We start from the raw sequence: 16113 nt of genomic DNA, 5'->3' as shown, positions 1-16113 counted from the left end.
CGCTTGGGCACCCAGACTGCAGAAATAGCTCTAATCCGGGGCAGCTCCCTGAGCTCATTCATGCTGTGCCTCCCAGGCAGTGCCAGTACAACAGAAATCAGCAGTCAGGGTGCTTACTGCAGCTGGGAAAATGCATGCTTTAGTAATTCCAGCTTTAAAGCCCTGGCTGTCCCTGTAGCTGCCCCACAGCTGTCCCCAAATAGTTACTTGTTGAAAATTATTCTCCTTGAAGCTGAGTTCCCAGGCTGACTTCGAATTCAGCATTTCTCCTGAAAGGTGTTTTTGAGAGCAGTACCTAAGCAGTTGCAGGCAACAAGCAAAGTGCTGCAGCTGGGTGGCAGCAGGGAGTGGAGGGAGGGTGCTGTTCGCCCAGCCAGAGACAGAGCTGCAATGCAGAGATGCCAGGCGCTGAACCAGACACCCTGGCTGCTGTCAGCCGTGGAGAGACACTGCCACTTCCAGGCCACAACTCATCCAGCCCAAAAGCAGGCATCTCAAACTGGTCTGGTGAACCAGAATTAAAAATACCCAGTTTTCCTCCCCCAGCGCAGAAATGCTGCAGACACCCACCTCAGACAGTGAGATGTGTACTAGAGGTATTTACAATCAGGTGGGAGAAAACATAATTTGCACCCCACTTTGAGTGATAGAATATCTGCATGCTGGAGACAATTTCAAAAGGCTGAGTCATTAAGAAATGAGGCATGAGAAAGACAAAAACTAAAATCAGAGACGAGACGCTGACAGTTTAAAAAAATTGACTAAATTTTAAATTTTTGGCCAGTGACATCATTTCTGGATGCCATGACAGCTAGGTAGCTGCAGTGCTGGGACAAGACCAGCTCTAGTTTCTCCCTCTGGCACCCCTTCTCCCTGGCTCCAGCCTTACGGCATAATATAACTCTCTGGGACAGGGACTATCCTACCCTGCTCTTCGTATGTCACCTAACAAGGAGCCTTGTCACCCTTGTCCCATTGTGACAAGGCTGCAAAAAGGGAGTGCTGATGAAAAAACCTGCCAAAGGTTAATCCTGCCTGGGTGACAATGACATCCTTAGGATGTCTTTCCCAGGATTTTTCCATTTTGCATCCTCATTACCCACTGACTAACAGGTCTCAGGGCACTGATACTGAGATCAGAACCACTGGCAAGCTTGTTCTCAGCAGCATGTCAAAATCATGGAGATGCACAGACAGATACATGGCCTTCCTTATGTTAAAGGAAGCAAACCCCAATATAAAAATAGTTTTTAATAAGCAGAGCAGAACTCAAATACATTTTCAGGGGCAAATAAGTTTTTCCCCTTCGGAAATAAGTGTCAGCCTTGGACAATTAAGACCTGGGGCCTCCTTTCAATCTCAGACAGATTGCAAATACCAGCACAAACCTTGTTATGACAGTATTTTGCTCAATCCTGGCTCTGAGTTCTTCATTCTGCTGTTGCAGCATGGTGATTTTTTCTTCAAGTTTTAAATTTTTTTCAACCTGCAGCAAAAGAAGGTTTGTTAAGTCTGAAGAACACTCAGCACCTGATCCAAGATAATTTGTTCTATATTAATCTGTGGAGCAACTTCTAAAATTTGAGGATAGGTGGAGGTGGTTTTCTGACTGCTGCTGAGACTTAGAGACCTGACTCACACCACCCCATCATACTGGTGGAGTTCCTGGGGCCATCAGCAGAGCATTGAGCAGGGGCAGAGCTGAACCAGCCCTCACTTATAACTGAGGAGGAGGAGGAGGGTTTTAGTTTTGTTCAGTGCAAGGGGATGTTTTCCTCAGTGGTGCCCCACAACTTTTGTCCCCCAAGGAGCCAGTGTTACCAGGCATTGGAGAAGGTGCTGGTGACACTTGAGGAGCACCCAGCACGGAAAGTTGCCCAGCACTGTGGTATGAGTGGTCAGCCTAGTGATGGAGTGCAAGATGGGATGATGTACATCTCCCAGACATTGCAGTCTGACATCCAGCCTCCAGGATTATGATTCCTCAGTTATGGAGAGGAAAGAGTCACCCACCAGCAGCCTTAGAGTGGTGCTGCATTCTCATGAGGTGCGCTGGCCTCTGAAGACTCTTCTCACTGCCGCTGACAATGTCAGCTTAAATGACAGGCCTAAACCAGACATTTAACTTTAAGCTGTAATTAACTGAAATTAATTCTATCCCAAGCACAGGCAGCTTTTATTCAGCACAGTTCAAGGGCAGGGTTTGAGGACATCAGTAGCAGTGTATTAGTAAGATGTTTACAGGCATGTCCACAGCCTCAGGTACCCTGTCTTCCCCAGGCTTTGAAATTTGACATACTTTATCACCTTAGTCCTTGGTTTTCCAGCTGAAAATTTTGCTGAATTCAACAATTTTGAAAGAAAACATGATAGCACAGGGTAACCTTATCTCTGTGTGAGCTTGGTTATTGAATTTCCCAACCTTCTATAAAGACCCAAAATATTGTGCACTGGGGATAGCAATAACTCACACTTAATGGTGGAGACATTAGTTTTAGGTTGTGTTTTCTGGTCTGTGCAGGTAATTGTAAAGGATACTCCTGATTCTCAGATATTCTGGTCTGTCCCAGTTAATTTTGTTAGAGCAGCACATGGATTCTGTCCCTGTTTTGAAATGCACTGAGAGAGGAATCACCATCACGGGCTCCCTCTCTGCTTCTTCAATAGTTTTCACAAGTAGCAGCTATGCCACCTGCATTTCCAGCCTCCCTTTCAGCTGCCAAGGAGCCAAGGCTGACCCTGGGTTTGAAATGCCCTCTTGCTCCCTTGTGAGGCTCCAGAGCATTTGGAGATGTCCTGTAGGTGCTCTGACACTTCCAAAGGTGTATCTTGAAATGGAAAGCAGTTGTGCCTTTGGGCCACAGCAGACCCAGTGTTTTTGCTGTGATAAAGGGCAGGAACAGGACTGTGCACTCACATGCAGTTAATGAGCAAAAGCAGCTGAAGGACTAGGAATTATATAGGCTGTTGTTTGGGATTTTTTTTCCCCAGTGTTTCCAAATCCTGGCTTAGCTCCAAGAGTAGCACGTTGGAAGGAGCAGAGATAATAAGCCTCAGTTGCAAAAAGGCACTTTTCTCTGCATCCACTTACTAAAGCATCTGTTCAGCAAAATAATCACCAGAGTTCTCAAATTTCCCTGTAAATGGAAACAAATCTTGCTGAATGCTGTGCTGAACCAGCTGCCACAGCTCCCAGCTGAGGTATTGTCTCATCCTGTCACCACACTGTATTTTACTGTCACTGCAGGTTATTCTGTAGAAAATGAATCCCCTTTCCCACAAAAAATGTAATTGATGGTGAACTGGGGAGTTCTTCATTAGGGAATCCCACAAGCAAAGAAGGAGAAAACAGCATAGCCTGCAGAAAAGCATTACTGGAGGGCTGGAGAGACCTCTTCCAGAGCAAGCCTTGCTAAGAACTGCTTGCTGAGTATTGCTAAACCACATATGGCTCCCAAAATGCCTGCAGGAGCAGCAGCAAGACACACCATGGCTCAACCTTCCCCCATGTGCCATTTCCAACCCTGATTCCTGCAGGGGCATATGGTGCAGGCTGGTGTACCCTGCCACAAATTTCTCTTTCCCCCATTCTTCCTCCACCACTCACCTCCTGTAAAACCTAACATGCTGAGCAGGTACTGTGTGAAGAAGCAATCCAGACTGATGGATGTGAACCTCTTTGACTGTGTCTTGCCCCAGCCTTATGTTGGTACTCACCTCTCTTAAGTTCATCTGCTGTAACCAGACTTCTCCTTTGTTAACTCTGTAAGAAAAAAGACAACTCACCTGTTTTTCTAGCTCCATAATCATCTTCTCCTGCTGGTGAATCTGGAGGTTCTTCATTTCCAGAACATGTTTTAAGCTCTTCAGATCTTTTTCTAAGTGTAGATATGGAGCTCGCACAATCTAGGAAATATATCAGAGATTTGGATATGTCAGCCATACATACACATTCAGCCATAAGACAGAGATTCTTCCAAGCAACCCCGTTATTTAGGAGAATCAGTGGTGTGAAAACTGCCTGGACCTGGTCCCCTGCAGCCCATTTGACCCCTGATATTTTCTCCTTGACACCCCTATGGCTAAGATTCATGACTCTTCCTCAGAGCTCAATATTCAGGGTCTCAGCTGGGACCTGCCCCCTGCCCCTGGAATGAGGATCCAATTGCTCTTCATTGAATCAGGTGATGTGTAATACTTAGAAACATGTATCTTGAGGTCTGTATAGTTAGAGTTGTCACCTACCTTCAGCTGTTCCTCAGTGTTTTTCTTCAGAGCCTCTTCAAACCGGTCTGCTTTGGCCTTTAGAGATTGATTCTGGAAGGTGAGGGTGTCTATCTGGTCCTGGGGGGGAAACACACCAATTAACACTTCAGCTGTGTTAGCAGCCCTCTCACACTCATACTGGTCAGTCTGTACTGCCAAACCAGGCAGTGGTTTATCAGGGAAGCTAAATAAGGCTCAGACACCCCTGTAAGGTGATATTTTTTTATATCAGGCCACTTGGAATCACAAAATCCCTGAAACACCTGTGGCTGATGCTAAATCACCTTGTGCTGGATGACAACAGACATGTCCTTCCCTGGCAGAGCTGGCATTTATATCATATGCATTTGTGTGGTCCTTAGAGTCCAAATGAGGCAGGAGATACCTGTTTCCTTCCCCTTTCTAAGTTTCTAACATGGTAACATGCAATGATGAGTTAGTGGTGTGGAATTCAAATGATCATCATTTCATCTCAGAGCTATATATGGGAACAACATGTTATTTTAAGCAATCATATTTCTGTTACCATCAAAGGCATTTCTGCCTATCCAACACCTGTAAAATCCACAGTTGCTGTGAAGATGGTATTTTTATCTTTCACAGTTGTGATTTCTTGTCTGGAACATTACATCAGCCCTTATTGCAAAACTGCTGACATGCCTCGAGCTGTTGCAGCAGTGCAACAATATCTGCTAGCCAGGGCGTTTAAAAATTGCAGTTCATCTCTGCCTGGGAAATCAAACAGGGCTTGCATTAATTGCTCTGGCATCTTTACTTGTTCACACATTTCCAACCTTAGCTTGTGTCACAGGGGCGCAGTTCTGCCCTCCACTCCCTGTGATTTCTTCATCTAGGGAGTGAGAACAGCACGGAGCTTTTAGAAGGATTAGATGACTCTGACCTTGGTGTTAAACACTGGGACGTGCAGTGGGAACTGCGATGTGCAGGGCTGACCTGCCCACCCACAGCCTGGCTGCACAGCAGGGCAGCCCTGGGACAGCACAGCACAGCAGGGACTGCGCTGCCCTCCGCTGGGGCTGGAGCTGTGTCTGCAGCGTGGGACCGGCTTTGCCACATTCAGGCAGCAGGAGGAGGCGAAAGCACAGACCCAGGCTCAGGGCCAGGCTGGGAGATGTCGCTGTTTCTGAGCCCTCGTGGTGCCAGCTGGCAGGTACCATGCAGACAGGGTGATGCTCACAGCCACTGCAGGTGCCAGAGCTCTCCCCATCAAGCAGGGAAGAGCTCAAATTTGCCAGCAGACAGCAGGGTCAAAAAGACACTTCTTTCTTTATCCAGATGCCTTTAAGTCCCTTTAAGTTTTCTCTCTCTTGTGAACCAGCCCAGGGGGAGGGAAGATCCCGAGGGTTTGCTGCTCTATCGCAGTTTGGACAGGCAGAGCACAGGAGGTACCAGAGCTGGTAGGAGCCTGGTGTGCTGGCAGAGGGCAGCGTGCCCAGGGCTGCTCCCCTGCACACCACAGGGTGGGAAACAAAGAAACTGCTCACCTGGAGTGACAGACGCAGCTTCTCAAAAGTCTCCTCCAGTTGTGCCTTTTCCAGCTTGTGAGCAGTATTCAGTTCTGGAGAGGTTACACAGACATGAATTACTGAGTGAAGTCCAGCAAACCAGGGTCTGAGAGCACACATGTTGTGAGCCACATGAAAATTGGGATGCAATTTTAGGACATGGAATAGGAAACTGGTAGCAATATGCTCTGTGACCTTAGGTAAATTGTTCTGAAAATCAGAGTTTCCTGATCTTTCACTGTTTGCAGATACCTCTGTTTCTACATGGCCAGATTCTGATTTTTCAGAACTGCTCAGAATTCTCAGTTCCCAGGCACTCTGATCTGAAAAGGGTCAGTCTGACAATGGGCCATTTACCAGTTCAGAGTGAGAAACCCTAAATCAAAGGATTTAAAATTGGATACATTAAAAAGCTTGGGTTGCAATTTCTTTGGGGGGATAGAGAGGAGGGCCGCCACCTGAGACGCAGAAATACAAAGGACAGTGCTTCTCCCCAAGCTGTAGAAGATGAGCTAAGAGGTTTACTCCAGTAGTGAGACAGAGAAGACTTGATTAAAAGTTTTCCTGCTAGAATAACTCACCCCGGGCGTACTAATTACCAAAAGTGTAATAAACAAAGTGAAATAAAGTTTAATCTCTAAAGCAATGGCATAAAATCATGATTCAGTGCAGTGGTAGCAGCAGTCTTTTTAGTGTATGGACACTATTTTTTGTGTTTTCCCTGCCAAGGCCATGGCTTCTGCTCAGCAGCCGCAGTCCCAGCAGCCATGTGTGACAAAGTGACACATGGCTCCAGTGGCTGCAGTGCCTTTCCAGGCACAGGAGGGCATTTCACACCCGCACCAGGAGCAGGGAGCACAAACTTCAGCCACCAGACCCTTGATGTACCACAACTTTGAATTTTATCATCAGAAAATACTAAAAACCAGAGAGGTAAGATTATCCTCAAGTAATAATCAGCTTTTTGCTGATTTATTTTCAAAATTGTGTATATTAATTTACAAATGCTATTCTAGATACCTTCTCTGCCCATGAGAGAGGAGAATAGACTGTTCTCAGTTCATGTTATGCTCCGGACCGTGTCTCTAATTGACACAATGCAGAGCTAAGCAATATGGCGTGGTCTGGGAAACGTGGGAAAACCTACTAGAGATATTTAAAATATAGGAAAAAATAGGGAGATTGTACAGATTACTGTTAAATGTCAGCCAAAGTATGCGCAAAGGCGAATGTTTAGACACTGAACTGGTAGGGAGGGAAGAGCTCTGACTGCAGCATCAATCCTGTGGCCAAACTCTACCGCAAAATAAAGGTAACAGAGCTGGGGTGCAGATTTGCACTTCAAAAGGCTTTAGTCTGCTCAGCATGGCCAGAAGTTTGCTACTGGAAATCATGAGTCTTGTTTTTAGAAGCACTTGTGGGTATTTAAGTACCTAAATTCAGAGATGTCCCAAGAGCTCTATTCTCCTGAGCATCTGAGGATTAGGCTCTTGAAAAAGCATTGTGTGAGAAATGATGTGGAATTTGGATTCTATTTTCAGCAACGCATAGAGAAAGCCTTATCTTTGACCCAGAGACTCCCCTCAGATAATTTCAGGTCAAAGTTAGATGCTGTAGACTACAGACATCTCTCCCTCTGCCCTAGCATGAAACTGGTGGTCCACCCCACGTGGAAGCACTAGACCAACACAAATTTCCTGTGTAATCTGCTCTGGAGGAAGAAGCACAGGGTCACTACAGCATTAATTCCTGCTCTGGAACAGCTGTGTAGCTGTTGGGTTGGCTTACCTTGAATCTTGCAGTCATTCTCATCCTGCAGGACTGTAATGGCCACTATGTGGTTATTCTCCAGCTGTGACATTGCAGCTTCATGTACAGCTGTGAGATCTTCCACCTGCTCCAGCAACAGCAAGCACAGACATGGACACATGGTTAGGCTGTGGCACGCTGACAAGCCTCTGCTGGAGAGCTCCAGTGAGCTGGAGACAGCAAAGGGATCTACTGAATGTGACACTTGCAGCACCTGAGCCAGTATTGCCATGTTGATGCCTTGAGTGGTAGTGCGTCGTCACTGCTGATGGTATTTTTTGTTTTTTAGCTTAATGGAAATGAAGAGGTGATGAAGAGGTACATAAGAAAGCAAAAGGTGAAAAAGCCCTTAGGTGGAGATGCTGTTTATTCAATGTTCAGAAGTCTCGACATTCCATTAATCTAAATTATAATGATGTCCACAGAGCCCATGGCCATGGTTGGAGTGAGGAGTGCAGCTGGAAGAGGGCTGTGTTCCAGAGCACCCTTTGGGTTTGGGACTCCTTCAGTGCATGGTTTGCTACTAGACTTGGCTAAAGGCAAAGTGAGATCCCTAATGATGGTCTTTTGATATGAATCATTAAAGGAATTACAAGAAGAAATCATGATGAAGATTGAGTCAGTGGTCCAGAACATTTTCTGAACGCAATGCATCAATTTGATTTCCTGGGGTTTGTAACCACAGTGATTTTGTTCCATACATTTAACACAATATTATCTGTGATATCTGGCAAGGCAGAGGATCAAACTATTTTACATTTACAGTGAAACAGCTGTTCTGTCCATGGCTAATTGACTTGACCCTAAACAGCTTTATTTGCTCACAGTTGTGTAAATAATGGTAGAAGTTTACTTCATCTGAGTTTGCCTTGAATAAATGTTATTTCAGTGCTTTTTGTTGTCAAACATATGTATTAGGTAACCCACCAGAAGCCAAATTTCCAACCATACTGGAGAAAACATGCACTTCAAATGAAAGTTGGGCATCTAACATGGAATTCAAAATTATCCAAACTAATTTTCATAATAATGTGGGAGATAACTCAGTGGGGAAAAACTGTTTGCAAAATAATGGGGGCTCAGCCTGATGATGTATTGCAAGACAGAGCTGAGAAAGGTGGGGGCAGATGACTCAAAGGGCTCCTAATGGGGTAAGGGCTGTCACCTGGCTTTTCCCAGAGCACAGCATCCTTGTATATGATGTCTGCAAACTGAAGCCTCATGAGCATTGCCATGTTCTTTACCCTACCCTTGCTGAAGCCTTTGTTTGTACTCAAATTGCTTCTCAGCTGAACAGCCCCCCCTAGGAATGATTATCCCCAAATGCCCAAAGAAGGTGAAGGAGTCTCCCCTTGCTGCCACCATCCTTGACAAGCTATTTATCTATAAAGCCAATTAAATATGTCCCAAATTATCTGCAGGGATTTTTCTGCCTTCTGTGTGTTTCATATCCACATTGCAAATGGCTCTCTTTAATCTTCCAGAGTGATGTCCTGTCTGCAGTTTTGCATGGCAGATAGTCAACTTGGCACTGGGAAGCAGCTCTCCTGGATGCTAATAACTTACTCTGGAAGCTTGATCACCTCACTTAACACAAGTCATGTTTATTTCTGGCTATGGAAAGTACCTCAGGGGGGATTTTTAAGGCTTAATAAAGTAAAATCAAGAGGAGCTCTAGTGGGAGAAGTTCAGCAAGCTGCTGGGCAAAACAGCTTGAGCTGAGCACCTCAAGTGAGAAACACTGGCAAGATAGATCACAGCCTTTACTTTGCAATTCTGCCTTTAGCTGCAAGGAGATGTGAGGATGCACTGGCACACAAGATCATTTTGTGAGGAGTTTAGCTCTCATGCTCTGCTACCTCCTCAGAGACAGCTGAACCTCCAAAACCTGACACAGGAACTGTGTCTCCAAACAAGTAACAGCTATCTCGTAGTGAACTAGGTGGTGACTGAAGCAACACAGCATGGAAGGTTAAGCTATGACTGGAAACCATGAAAGTGGGATGAGTAGCTTCCAAATCAGATTTATGGATACAGAAATACACGCAGATCCATGGTTAGAAGGATTTTGCCATTGTTAATGCCTTCAAGAATGCAAATTCAAATCCCCCTCATGCAGATGGGCAGCTCAAGCACGAGGCTCTTCTCATGTGCAGTGCAAGAGCTCCATTTCCTTGGCCAAGAAACGTTGGTGAGCAGCTTCCCAGCATGGCCTGTCAGCCCCCACTGACCCAAGAGGGCTCAGCACAGGATGGGTGCACAGCAGAGCAGGAATTCAAAGGGAAAACCTGCTAAAACTCATCATGCTAACTGAACTGTGAATTGAAAATGTGGGCTAAAGCTCTGAGATACTAGGGTCACAGAGGCCCTTTCAAAGCAATGGAGAGGAATGTTTGTGTCATTTTCAGCAATCAGGGAACACAGAGCTCTGGAGCGAACCAAGAACTATTTGCCCCACAGAGGGAAGGATGTGTTTCCACTGCTCCTCTGTGATGATGAATAGAGTAACAACAGATGAAAACATGAGAAAAATAAGCACACTTCTAGTCAAGTCCTACAATGACTTTGAACAGCTTTCTTGCACTGATCAGCTTGAGAGGAGAAGAATCAACATCTGTTCTTGTGGTCCCGAGAGCTCACAGAAACACTTCAAAGAGAGCAGAGCTGAGCTATAATCTATTTCAGCAAAAAATGAACAAATTCCTTCACAAATGCTGCTGTCAGGTGAGCCAGGGGAGGTAAGCCTTTGCAGCTAGAGCCAACATATTCTACTAGGCAGACTGACACACTGACACAGTGAAAGGAAAAAATTGTCAAGGCTTTTGGGAACATAACCCCTCCTTCATATCAGAAAGAAAAGCAGAAATTTTGAAGGGCATTGAAAGGAAACCAACTTGCATAAACTGAAATGAGAACCAAAAGACATGGCTCAGCATATATTCTAACCATTTAAGAGAAGTATTTTTAGAAATATTTTTAGAAATCTGATTTAGCACATAAAGACCTATTTGACAGCACCTTCTAATACATCTTTAGAAATCAGCTCATGAACAGAAATAGGTAGTTTGTCCAGGACAAAACAACCCAGTTGCATTGAGTTCCAGTGTTTGTTCTGACAAAACCAGACAAAAGCAGCTGCTGTTGAGAACACTCCTACCTACACACAGAAAGCAGAGCAAGGAGAAACACTTGGGATGTACAGTCCAAGAGATTAGGCTGAGTGGTGGGGCAGCAATCAGGGGATCTGGAGTGCATCATGTGCTTGATGTTTAGGCAGCATGTGTTGCATGGTTGCTATCGCTTCACTGTGTTGCCCTTTAACTAGCAAATAACAACGGGCTGGCTCTGCTGGCCTTACCTGTGTGGAACAGATTCTTATAACTCTTGGTTTTAGTCATAAATTGACTAAAAGAGGTGGGTTGAGGAGCAGGTATGCGTGGGCAGCAGAGCTAATCTTAATATTTTTACAATAAAACATCAGCAATATTTTTATTGTCATCATGTGAAGACAAGCCATGGCAATGTAATAGACTAGTGTATGGAAGAAACAGTAGAACTAATAGGGAGAAAGAGCAGTAAAGATATTCAGGATGACATTTTCCCACTCATAACTCATTACCAGTGTCTTCATGTTGGAGTGTTCAATGTATTTCATTACCTGAACCCAATCAGGACTAGAGTGGACTACTCTTCAAAGGCAACAGGTGGAGACTGACCTGATCCTGATGCTGCAATTTGGCTTGTTCCAGCTGCAGCCTGTGCTGCTCCTGCAGGCTCTCCTTCTTGGCCTGGTACTCCTGCTGCAGCCGCTGCTCCAGGGCCTGCATCTCCTGCTGCTGCTGCCTGCGGAGCTGCTGCCCCTCCTCCTGGAAGCGCCGCTCCAGCTGCTCCTTCTCGCTCTGCAGCTCCTTCCATCGCGCCGTGTTGAGCTCTGTGGAGACAACACCACCACACAGTCCCCACGCTGCCCTGGAGCAAGCAGTGGCATTGGACCTGTTGGCAGGGCAATGAGCTCAGTGCTTCTCCCCACTCTGTTGTACAAGGGGTATGACTGACCACTTGTATCTCATACATCCCATTTTCGAGCTGTTCGAAGCTGCTCATCCCACAAGCCTGTCTCCAGCTCCAGCAAGGACCACTCAAATCCATTCATGCACACTTGCTTAAAACATTTTTGTGTTCAACCCACTATCTTGTGTGCTTCACGGCATCAGAGAGCGCAGTGACTGACTGATACTAAAGGCAATCAGAAAGTGTGAAATTTTTACTCTGGTGAACTAACCCAGTGGCTATGTCTCAGAATCCACACCAGTGTTTTCCAACAGTTCTATCAAGTCAAGGAAAATCAGTCCATTTCCCCAATTGGTTCCTCACCTTTATTGTCCCCCAGGTCCCAGGAAAGCACTGTCACAAACACTGTGTCCTCAGCCATTTGCTTTGCTAAAGAACAGTTGCAAAAAATCCAGATATTGAAGACTTGATGCAAGATGGACAAGATCAGCCAGAGTAAATTTACAGAGCAAGCTTGCTCACTTGTAAAGATCTAACAGGTAAGCAGTGATTAAAATCATCCTGACCATAACATTCAGAATATTAAAGGAGAAAGGGGTTTCTAATAGCACTGCTAGATCTTCTTTCTGATTTAGACCCATAGTTGATTTAGAAAGATGATCAGGTTTTTGAACAAACTGACTGCATATTTATCCTTCCCTTGCCTTTCAAGATGCACATGCCATGCACAGACCCATGTGGCACTGCAAGTCAGAGGATTGGGAGCAGCTGTCTTCCTGCTGAATGCTTCAAACCCATATTTATCCTATGACAACATAATTGTTCAATATCTGTATCTTCCTACCTCTTTCTGCTACAGTGTCAGACTGGGCTCATTTTTCCCAGGATAGCAACAGTTTGTCCAAGTTACCAGTGCTGTCCCCACAGCTTATGTTAGGTGCACCCATGCCAAGGTAGTTTGGACACCCAAGCTAACCATTCCCTTCCCCACATGCCTATTTTTCACCCTATTTAGAGCTCTGCTTCCACACTTACTGGACACCAATATTCAGATTTGCTCAGTATGTCCAGACAGAGAAACGCTGCTGTGTGACATTCACATTCTCCGAAAAATTCCCTTTGCCCAGGGTTTTTCTCCTGGGAAGCTGAAAGGCAGCAAGAGAGGCCTCAGAGAAAAGGAAAACAATTCTTATCTCATTTGTTTCTTCTGTATTGTTGTGCTCATCTGGAATGTGTTTGGAGATTATTTACCCACAGGGGATTGTTTCATTGGATTCTGGTGTGAGTTGTTTGGACTCACTGGCCAATGGGGGCCAAGGTGTGTCAGGGCTCTGAAAAGAGTCAGGAGTTTTCATTATTATCTTTTCAGCATTCAGTAAGTATCCTTTCTGTATTCTTTAATATACTGTAGTATAGTATTCTTTAATATAATATAGTATGATAAAGTAATAAATTAGCCTTCTGAGAACATGGAATCAGATGCATCATTCCTGCCTTTGTTGGGGTGTCCTGCAAACACAATACTGCTGGGCTCCTGTTCTGATTCTGGAATTTTCTGGAGCACTGTGGGGGGACTCTGTCCCTGTCAAGTTGTGTGCTCCTGATTGAAAGAGAGTGAACCAGTGAGTTCAGCACCTCATTGGCAGCACACAGAAGGCTTTCCCACTTGCCTTATATCCAGAATGGAATGGTACATTAGCTGGAATATCTTGTCTCCTGGCAGTCTGGATTAGGGCTCTAAACCCTCTCTCCTGTTTTTTGCTTTTTTATTATCTTTGGCATGTAAAGTGATCCCAGAGCAGGAGGGGTTGTACTTGCAGCTCTGCCTTCAGTAGAATTCAAACTTACTCAGGCTTTAAATAGGGGATGTAATGAACCCCATCTCTCTCCAGCCTCTCTAATGAGATTACCCAGCACACAGGGAGGGCTGGGAAATGAAACGTGCTCTAACCAAAAGAAAGTTCACATGAAACACATCCTGTAACCTGAAATACAAGACTATTCACAAATCAGACCCTGATGCAGGTGCAAAATGGAGGGAAGAGGGAGGCAGGGGAAGTGAGCTTGCATGGCATGTTCCCCATACACCCAACAATGCTACTGGAGGCAGAAAATGAGGCAATTTGCCCTATACAGAATATTAAACACCTCTAATGGGAAGGAGTGATCCCTACCATAAGTGTCAGACTAAGACAAACGAGGCTGAGGACTGAAGTGTTGATGAATCTCTTCTTATCAGGGAGATGGACCTTTGTGCCCAGCTCTCCTGGGACAGCCATGGCAGAAGGCAGCACCCATGGAGCCCAGGGGTTTGCAGCTGCAGCAGGAACCAGTGTGGGACAGCCTGTCCTGCTGGGGCCAGCTGTGTGGTCCTGGTGAAACAGCTGGGTCATCTCCAGCAGGGACCCCGTAACAGATGCCTGAACAGGTGACCTGCTAATGCTGCTGGAAAACTCTGAATTTATCTTTCAGGCATCAAGACAGGGATACTGTTAAAGTGAGCTACTCTTGTGGAAGAAAGAAAAAATTACTCTGGAAAGTTACATGAATGTATTACTGACATGGAACAAGACAAGCAGAGCACAGCTATTACTGGTCTGTTTTGAAGAGTTACACCCTGGTTTTCTTTTTCCTTCTCTGTAGGATCTGCATTGCTGCTCACAGGCTGGAAATGACTCTGACACAAGGTGGCCTTTCCTGGATGGCAGTGTGCTGGGTTAAACGAGACCAGCTACTGCAGCTTCCCTACTCCCTGAGCGCTGAGTGCACAACAGATGAGCAAAACCCACTTCAGGCTGGGCTGGGAGGTGAGGGAAAGGTAGATGTCACCATTGGACTGACCTTCCTTCCCCCACCACACAGTCAGAGCCACAGTGCAGCCTCCCCAGCCCTGGCACTTTGCATTCTGGATGCAGCTTCTGTGGGAACTGGGGCTGGTGCCTTGTGGCCTGACAGAGGGACTGCTTCCTTCTGACAGGGGAAATGGGCTCTTCTTCCTGAGCCTTGGCCCCAAAATCACAGACAAATCGCAGCCACCACACTCAGGTTAAGCATCCTCTGACTGGGAAGCATATCCAGGAGGAGATGGCATAAAGGCTTTGGCTTTGAAATGCTTGAGAACACAGATAATACAAATTTTAAACTTGACATCTCATTGCCTTTCCTTCATCCAGGTTTTTTATGCATCTCCATACCTCTTCTCAGCACACTTCATGTCATTGGTCTGACAGTGAAGGAGCAGGTAATTTTGACATTTAATTTCCACTAGTTTGAAGGGAAACAGCTGGTATTCCAAACCTCTTTATTGAAAGAGACTCAGTGTTGCAGCTGAAAAGTGCTTATATTTATAATTTATAAAATCGGTCTCTTGAGTGTAGAACGGCTGCTTGTCATGTTTTCCTAGCCTTGCTATTTCTAGCAAAATACATGAGCAAACCTTATTGCTTTAAATAACAAGTCCTTCAGTGTTTATAGAGGCCAAGGCTCCTCCCCAGGTCTGGGAAGGGAAAATCACTTTACAATTTTACCCATGCTGGTTTCAGATGCGGTGTGATACTTTCACAGGACTGGGCAGTGTTGTCTGACCTCAGTATTTTGCCTGGCTCCAGAAGGATGCAGGTTTCCCTAAGTTATTTTTACACATGGTCCATTGCTGCTATTGCTTCAGCAATGGTTTTATTTACCACAAGAATTTTCCTTAAACATATATTCTTATTTTTCTGAACAGTGGGTTCTCTGTTGCAGTTTCATTGCTTTGCATAGCAGATTTCTGCAGTTTCTGTTGAAGTTAAAGACTGCACACTGTGAAAACCAAGCACATTCAGCACCCAAATTATAACTTTGAATTACAGCTAAACAACTAAGTGTTGGACTCACTGCCTGTATCAAATCTGGCTAGTCCAGCCTTGTTTTACTGATTCATTCAGGCATTTACATCAGTGAGTCTGACATGGTGAATTTACACATAAGAAATCAGGAATTTCTGACCAACACCCATGCTGTTTAACTGGACAGGTTATTTTTAAATTAATGAAAACTTACTTATTAAAGTAATGGAAGAAAGTCAGAACTACAGCTTGCTTGTAGTCAAAATAATATGCTCTGATTTTCTCTGAATTTTTCATAGAATCATCCAACATTGCTGTTGTCAAATAAAGGACTGTTTCATTCTTCATTTGCATCAATAATGTACAATATTGTACAATACACTGATCCATCTGAAAGTGAGACCAAAATAATCCTCCTATAGCACAGGTGGGCTGGATGTGTCCAGGAGCACCCTCATGCCTGCAGCAATAACCTCAGCTTGGACTGTTTAGAGACTGCAAAGAGCTGCACTGATGAGAAATGCTCTCATTTACCATTTCGCCTTGTCCACAGATTTAAAACATTGGTTGTTTCACAAAATTAAGTTTTGTAATTTTATACCAAAGGAAAACAGACTGTGCAGCAATTTTTGACTTATACTAAAAAGCACAATAATTTACCTCCCATACATAGT

The 16113-nt window shown here is 45.0% G+C and overlaps 1 protein-coding gene across 3 annotated transcripts in view; it reads right to left on the bottom strand.

Moving 5' to 3' along the window:
* The window catches only part of MTUS2 (microtubule associated scaffold protein 2), a 264605-nt gene that overhangs the window by 8001 nt on the left and 240491 nt on the right, over positions 1-16113 (bottom strand). For all 3 annotated transcript variants that reach the window (XM_063149100.1, XM_063149101.1, XM_063149102.1), the window contains 6 exons: positions 11318-11532; positions 7581-7686; positions 5772-5845; positions 4246-4344; positions 3787-3906; positions 1389-1486 (listed from right to left, as the gene is read on the bottom strand). In XM_063149100.1, the coding sequence (XP_063005170.1) occupies positions 1389-1486; positions 3787-3906; positions 4246-4344; positions 5772-5845; positions 7581-7686; positions 11318-11532 (712 nt within the window). The remainder of the gene's footprint in view (positions 1-1388; positions 1487-3786; positions 3907-4245; positions 4345-5771; positions 5846-7580; positions 7687-11317; positions 11533-16113) is intronic.

This window comes from Melospiza melodia, chromosome 2 (genome assembly GCF_035770615.1).
Source record: "Melospiza melodia melodia isolate bMelMel2 chromosome 2, bMelMel2.pri, whole genome shotgun sequence".
Classification (NCBI taxonomy): domain Eukaryota; kingdom Metazoa; phylum Chordata; class Aves; order Passeriformes; family Passerellidae; genus Melospiza; species Melospiza melodia.
The sequence above is the reverse complement of the archived record's forward strand: the minus strand, read 5'-3'. Positions and strand labels throughout refer to the sequence as shown.